The following is a 7,781-nucleotide window of genomic DNA, read 5'->3' on the forward strand; positions in this document are numbered from 1 at the left end:
ACAGAGTTGAAATCCTACACACTTAGCTTAGGTTACCCTCCCCTGCCTTTCTGCCCTGATCCCCACTTGTGTACCACCCCTGACCCCTGCACATTACTTTACCGGAACATTAACATATATGTATGTACATGTTATGTGTTTTTTGAATTGGGTTGATTTTGTTTCACCTTTTATATAAATGGACCTACCTGCTTGCTGTTCTTCCTAATACTATTATTATTTTCTTCTTATCAGTTCTCACACAGAAAAAGCCTGCAATGGGGTCTTGTACGTTGAGTATGGTCTTAACACTGCCTGAAAAGACGTAGATCTGTGTGTGGTTTTCCTTGCTTGCTTGTCTTCTATTCTATATATATTTCATTCGATCATGTGCCCAAATATAGCTTAAGTCTCTGTCTCACATTATTGAATTTGGGACTTTTTACCAAGTCTTGACATAAGAATAGTAATTTTTTGCAGTTAATTTTATTAAAATTTCACACTACCGTGTAAGTTTGATTAATAATGCATTGCCCATGTCTCTTGCTAAAACATAAATTGAAAATAAATGCCCTGATTTTCATGTTAATTCCACATGAGTTGAGAATGCTATATTATGATCAAAGATGAGTTGTTTTTTTCCATGAAATAATGCCTCTTATCCCAAAGAATAATAGAGCTTAAAAAGATGCATGAGACATATACTAAGGTTATATTTGGCAAGACCGAGAAGAGGGTAGAGGAAAAAGAATGGAATGAGAGGTCAAATCATAAACAAGAATGTATGATAGAGTGAGAAGAAGTGGACTAGCTTTTATGAACCAATATTTTGGATCTTTCTACGTACATAAATAAGAATTTGATCTCTCTTTTTAATATAAAATGACAACAGCTACTATCAATAATAGATGTATTTATATGATTTTGGGTCTCTTTTTTCACACTAATTTCACAATGGACCATTTGTTTTTAAAAATATATTTTTGGATCTTATATTTTGTCAAATGATTAAAAATAGTCATCTGAATCCAAATTCGGTTAATATTTTTGCTTTCAGGCTTTATTTAACGAGTCATTGTCTTGAAAAATGTACGTATTCATAACAGACATCAATCTTTATGCAATTATATTTAAAAACAAATTTGACTAAATTTGGATTGAAATGATCATTTTTAACTTTTTTACAAAACATAAAGTTCGAAAATGTATTTTTTCAAATAGAATGCCCAACGTAGAATAAAGCCAAAATATTGGAGGTGTTTGTGAATTTTTACTTCTTAGAATTTTAAAGGAACTATTGTTGGACTGGAAGAAGAAGAAGAAGAAACTCATTTTGGCTAATATTAAGAGGAAATTACATTTTATCTGGGATTTTTATTAGAGTGTGCAAAAATATAGTTTTTTTTTCAAAAAAAAAGTTAATCTATGGCTTTTTTTAAAGAATTTTCACTTTTATGGATTTATTTTCTCATATTTTTCTATAAAAGTCGGTTTATGTCATAGTCTTACTCTTAATCAAGTTTTATTAATTTTGAAGGGTATGTTTGTAATTTGATTATTATTTTTTTAGCTTGTTTTTTTAATATTATTTTTATATTACTAATTTTATATTAAATTTTTCTTTGGTTGTTTTGCAAATTTTTTTTTTGTAATATGAATTGTGTTTAAAATTATTTTTATTTATTATAAACATTTTTTTCTTTGTTTTAGATTGTAAGTTTCTTTTTTCAAATCATAGGTAAGGTAACAAGTTACTTGATTGATCTTTGACAGTTATGTAAAAAAAATCATAGAGCTAGTTAAATAACATGTACTGGGAGGGGTAACCAGTTATCCTAAGAGGAGTAACTTTCTGCCATAAGAGGGGCAACCAGTTACTATAAGAGGGGTGACGTGTTACTATATTAAATATGAAGAAAAAAAACATCAAATTTGATGGAAAAAGAGGAAGAACATTTCATTATAAAAGGAAGAAGAAGTAACTATTATTTTAGTAGCATAGGTAACCAGTTACCATAAAGAACCTAGAAAGATACACACACATCAGAACGTGAAGATAACCAGTTACCCCATAAATATACACACAAAGAACGTGAAGGTAACCAGTTACCCCAGAAATATACACACAAAGAACGGGACGGTAACCAGTTGCCACAAATCTGAAGATAGAAAAAAAAATAAGATCCACCCCCTTTTTCTTCTCTCCCATCTTCTTCATATAATTTTTTTTCTAGATTTGAATGTTTTCATCATGGAAACTAGTTACTCATTCACGTTTTCATTTTTTTATTAGTTTTCTTTCCAAATTTTGGTGTTCCTATAAGGGTTACAGTAAAAAGAAAATACTGAAAAAATTGATTTTAATTTTTTTTGCATATAATAGAAAAAACTATAAAAAAAATTACAATAATAAAATATAACAAATAAAAAAATAGTAAAATAATTATGTAATGTTAAAAAATATGTGTGAAAAAAAGGAAAAAAATGGAATGAGAAAATAATAAGTACAAAAAATGAAGGAAAAAAAACTTAGGAAGGAAAACTAAAAAAAATATGAAGAAAAAAAAACAAAAGAAATGATGAAGGAAAAAAAAACAGATGAATGAATAAAAATGAAAAGAAGAAGAAGAAAAATAATGAAAATAAAAAAATATGAATAAAAAAATTGGTAGAAAAAAATGAGGAAATGGAAGAAGAAAAAAAGGTCATATGTGTAAAAAAATAAAAAATGGAAAGAGATAATAATAAATGCAAAAAAGAATAAAAAATATAAGGAAAAATATAAAAATAAAAATAAATATGAACAAAAAAAATATGAACAAAAAAAACAAAACAATACAAATGAAAGAAAAAATAGATAAAGAAAAAAATAAATAAGGAAAAAAAAAAGAAAAAAAAACTGAAAAAATAATTTAAAAATGAAGAAAAAAATAAAAAGTTGAAAAAAAATAAAATAAAACTACCTTCAAAATAAATTAAAAACTATGAAAAAAAAAAGTGACATTTTCACATTTTAGTTAGCTACTAATTATTTTTTTTATACTTTAATTTTTTCTTAAATTAAGAAAAGTATAATTTATTGATGATATAAAAGTCATATTTTTTAAAAATTCCCTACTCTTGATCATGTCATTATCTTTTTTCTTGTATATCTTTGGTACCGGTAAGAAAGTATCACCAACTCTTACCTATAAAAGAACTAGAGCTAGCATTTAACAAAAAAGATTGGTGTAACAATTAATATAATATATGGTTGTAAACATCAAACCAAAATGATTCAATTCTGAGTCTCGAGCTTTTAATTACAATATTCTAATAGTATTGGCTTTTCCAAGTATGTCGGCCAACACATGAAATTATTATATTTTACTTGGGACTTTTAGTTTGAAGACATTCTTTTCTTGCTGAAAATGAAAACACAAGTGAAAATTTGTTATTCTGTCCTTTCTTTCTTTTAATTTCAGCTTTTGAGCTTCCAAAGACATTATTATTGCACCAAATAATACTACATCGGCCTCATTTCCATTGTCCTATAATTACATGTACTCATAGTTCTATCTTCAAAAATAGTTTCCATCTCTTCCAAGGTCTTGCCTTTTGTCTCAGGCAAAAACAAGTAAAAGAACACTGTGGCGACCACCATAACTCCCCCAAGCACAAAAAACATTCCCCCAAACGTTATTTCCTTAGAAATAGTCAAAAATGTCATTGACACTGCCCCACTCACCAACCGGTTCACCGATATGGCCAGACTCGTAGCTTGGGCCCGAAGCCTCGTAGGAAAAATCTCCGATGAGTAAACCCAAGTTATTGGGCCGAGCCCAATTGAGAAGAATGAAACATCGGCGCACACAGCGATGATGCACAATACAAGGGCCCATGTCGGCCTGCTGTTGGAACTCTCCATCAATTTAGAGCCCAAACCAAGTCCAGCTAGTGAGATGGCCATTCCTACGGAGCCCAGCAATAAAAGAGGCCTTCTTCCGAATTTATCCAAATACAGAGCTGAGAACAACACGAAAGACGTCTTCGCAAGCCCCATGATGACATTCACACCGAAAAGATGCGTTTTTCTGTGGATGCCAGCTGCCTTAAACACTTCAGGGCAGTAGTATATAACGGCGTCGTTTCCAGATGCCTGCATGAAAAAATTGAGCCCAATTGCAGCCACAAGCATCCGACGGATGGGCCTTGATGGGCTAAACACAAGCTCTTTCCAAACCCATTGCCCACAATTCCGACCATCATCAGCAGCAGGACCCGCTGCTTTGACAACTTCCTCGTATCTCAACTCAGCTTCAGCTTCGGTCGATGATATCTTACCAAGAACCTGCTTTGCATCACTTAGTCTGCCTTTCATGGCGAGCCAACGTGGGGACTCAGGCATAACCATGACACCTAAACAGATTCCGATCGCCGGCACCGCCGCGAGGCCCAACATTAGTCTCCAATTTATGTGTCCCGGTAGGCTTGACAAGGCATAGTTGATTATGTAACCTAGCAAGATCCCAAAAGTGATGAAGACTTCGGGTAGGGAGGTGAGGAAGCCCCGGGACATGGCTGGAGATAGCTCGGCGGTGTAGAGGGGAGCGATCATGAGGGCGTAGCCAACGCCGATGCCAGCGACTACACGACCGGCCAGAATGAATGGGAAGGAGGGTGCTAGGCTCATAAGAAGCGCACCTATGAAAAATGTTGTTGCAGCCAAGACTATGGTGTAACGCCTGCCTATATAATCCGAAGTCTTACCAGAGGCAAGTGATCCTACTAGAGAGAATACGTTTAGGGTTCCTACTAAAATTTCCACTTGGGTTGATGTGATTTTTAAATTCTCTTTGATGAAAAGCACTGCCCCACTCATCACTCCTATATCTACATATATTTATATGAAATGATTAATATTAGTAGAATTATGCATTCGTTGAAGAATAAGGATTAAAAGATATAGATACAAACAACATGTGAACTAACCATAACCCAACAAGATAGAGCTTGTGGAGGCCAAAAGTGCGCAAAGGAGAGTATACTTGTTCATCCCGGCATTTCTTCTACCATCCTCAATGGCATTCTGATTTAACTGGGCATCAAATGAAGTAGTAGTACTTCTCCTGGCCTCAGCCATGTTCTTTTTGGTAAAAGCTGAAGACAAATTTTTAAAAATTTGGGGTCACGAGGAATGAAATGAAAGAAATGGTGGGGGATTAGGTAGCCGCTAGAGAAGTAAATGAGGTAGCTGCTGTTGCCATGAAGTGCTAAGACGTGGCATGGAGAAAACGTTCAGCAACAGACACATTCTACAAGTAAATTTAATTTTGAGTTTGGCATTTAAGTTAATGTTCAAAACAGTAGTCAACTACAAAATAATCTTCTCCCAATGTATAATTTTACCCACATAAGGATGTTACATTGTCCAAGTGGCTGTGGTCCGAAAAGTGATATGATCGTGATTAAAATTAAATCACATTTAATGGAATAATTTTTTTTAAATGACAATGTTATTATTCTTACATAAAAAATAATAATAATCCAACATTGCTTGATTCCTCCATCAACCACTAGCTTGGGCTAGACCAATGTTGAATAAAAAATTTAAACAATAAACTATGACTATTACTATGATAATTTATGAACAAGATATTGCAGTGTGACTAAGACCCTTTACATTTCTCTAAACAAGATATTGAATCAAGAAAGAAGGGGCTTGTAGTTGTCATTTTCTACTTGATCCTCAAATAGAGTCCCAATCTCTTCTAAGCTCTTCCCTTTGGTTTCAGGTAAAAAGAGGTAAAAGAAAACCGTACCAACTACCATTATTGCAGACAGAGCAAAAAAAGTTACCCCAAACGATATCTCCCTAGAGATGCTTAGAAATGTCATGGACACAACCCCACTAACCAATCTATTCACTGAGATCGCCAAGCTAGAACCTTGGGCTCGAAACTTCATTGGAAAAATCTCCGATGAGTACACCCACGTGATGGGCCCAAGCCCAATAGAGAAGAACGAAACCGCTGAACAGACAGCTACAACGCAAAGCGCTATAGCCCAAACAGGCTTCTCATTTGAATACTCGAGATACTTAGAGCCCAGGCCCAGCCCAGCTAGCGACAAGGCCATCCCAATTGAGCCCAATAACAAAAGCGGCCGCCGCCCAAACCTGTCCAAGTAAAAGGCCGAAATTAAAACGAATGAGGTCTTGGCAAGGCCCATTATGACGGTCACTCCGACTTGCTGTCTCCTGTTCTCGATGCCAGCGTCTCTGAACACCTCAGGGCTGTAGTATACAACGGCGTCGTTTCCCGAGGCTTGCATGAAGAAATTGACTCCAATTGCGGCTATCAGGATCCGTCGAAGCTGTCTCGAAGGTCTGAAAATCATCTCTTTCCAAACCCCTTCTCCTTGCCATGCACTGCTCGAAGAAGCACCACCGCAAAACGACGCCGCTTCGACGATTTCGCTCAATCTTAGTTCGGCTTCTTCTTTCGTCTCCGAGGTTTTGACTAGGACCCGCCTCGCCTCGGCTCTCCGTCCTCGCATTACCAGCCACCGAGGCGATTCCGGCATCGCCAAGACCCCGATCGCGACGACCACCGCCGGAATCGCCGCAAATCCTAGCATAAGTCTCCAGTTTAAAGTTTCAGGGAGGCCCGAGAGAGCGTAATTAGAGATATAACCGAGTAAGATTCCGATATTGATGAAGACCTCAGGGAGGGAGGTGAGGAATCCGCGGGTTAGAGTTGGGGAAAGCTCAGCAACGTAGACCGGAGCGATCATTAGGGAGTAGCCGACGCCAATTCCGGCTATTAATCTCCCAGCGAGGAGGAATGAATATGATGGGGCAAGTCCCATTAAGATAGCGCCGATTAGGAAAGTGGCTGCGGCGAGGATTATGGTGTAGCGCCTCCCTATCCAATCTGAGGTCTTGCCTGAAGCTAGAGAACCGATTAAGGAACAGACATTTAGAGAACCAACCAAGATTTCAACTTGGGTTGATGTGATTTTCAGGTCTTCTTTGATGAAAAGCGCTGCTCCACTCATTACCCCAATATCTGCAAAAATATACGAGAGTTCATAATTTGATCTTTTTTGTTTGGAAAGTGGGAAACTTTATCTTCATATACACAAAGTAGGTTGATTTTCTGGGATGAATTGTTATCAATTTCTGTTTGGAGCAGAAAACTCACCATAGCCTAGTAGAACAGAGTTGGTGGAGGCCAAAATGGCACCAGCGAGAGCGTATCTGTTGATTGGTGCATTTTTCCTGTGAGGAGAAGAAGATCCTTCTGATATGTTTTTCTGCTTTTGGGATTCATCTTCAATGTCTTCCAGGTTTGTTGTTTTACTTCTTCCTTTTTCTCTGCTATCATCTTTTCGGTGAAGTGCTCCTGCAGCAGATGATGGTGATAAAAGTGATTCTGAATCAGGAGGAAGAGGGTGATAAGGATTGTCCTTGTTTGGATCCAGAGAAGAGGTGAATGACATAATCGGTTCGGTTGTAGGGAAGAGAAAAATGCCAAAAGCTTTTATTGACGTGTGGCAAGAACACGCTGACCTCTCTGGTGGTGATGTTTCTCAACGTTTCTAATGTTTCGGCACTCTATAATATATTTCAAAAATGTTAATTATTACATATCCTTATTTTCCCATAAATTTCTTATCTCTACAAAACGTGAAAAATGATGATCTTTTCCTGAAGTTTCCTAGTTTGACTTGAGTAAATATCAGCAGCAGGGTAGTAAAAATCTATTACCTTATATTTTTGTTAACCATGTTGTGAAATATTTGTAAAGCGTCCACAAAAG

General features: G+C 36.0%; 2 protein-coding genes across 2 annotated transcripts; both read right to left on the reverse strand.

The window, feature by feature from the left end:
- Positions 1–3,414: 3,414 nt before the first annotated feature.
- LOC133797032 (polyol transporter 5-like) lies at positions 3,415–5,344 on the reverse strand. Its single transcript, XM_062234790.1, has 2 exons — positions 4,951–5,344; positions 3,415–4,851 (listed from the first exon to the last, which is right to left on the reverse strand). Exons 1-2 carry the CDS (start codon positions 5,099–5,101, stop codon positions 3,485–3,487), a joined length of 1,518 nt encoding a protein of 505 aa, XP_062090774.1. The 5' UTR covers positions 5,102–5,344; the 3' UTR covers positions 3,415–3,484.
- Positions 5,345–5,412: 68 nt separating this feature from the next.
- On the reverse strand, positions 5,413–7,555 carry LOC133797031 (polyol transporter 5-like). The gene is made up of 2 exons (XM_062234789.1): positions 7,164–7,555; positions 5,413–7,028 (listed from the first exon to the last, which is right to left on the reverse strand). The coding sequence occupies exons 1-2, from the start codon at positions 7,459–7,461 to the stop codon at positions 5,665–5,667; spliced, it is 1,662 nt and encodes a 553-aa protein (XP_062090773.1). The 5' UTR covers positions 7,462–7,555; the 3' UTR covers positions 5,413–5,664.
- Between the last annotated feature and the right edge of the window lie 226 nt (positions 7,556–7,781).

Source organism: Humulus lupulus, chromosome 8, assembly GCF_963169125.1.
Source record: "Humulus lupulus chromosome 8, drHumLupu1.1, whole genome shotgun sequence".
NCBI classification, from domain to species: Eukaryota; Viridiplantae; Streptophyta; class Magnoliopsida; order Rosales; family Cannabaceae; genus Humulus; species Humulus lupulus.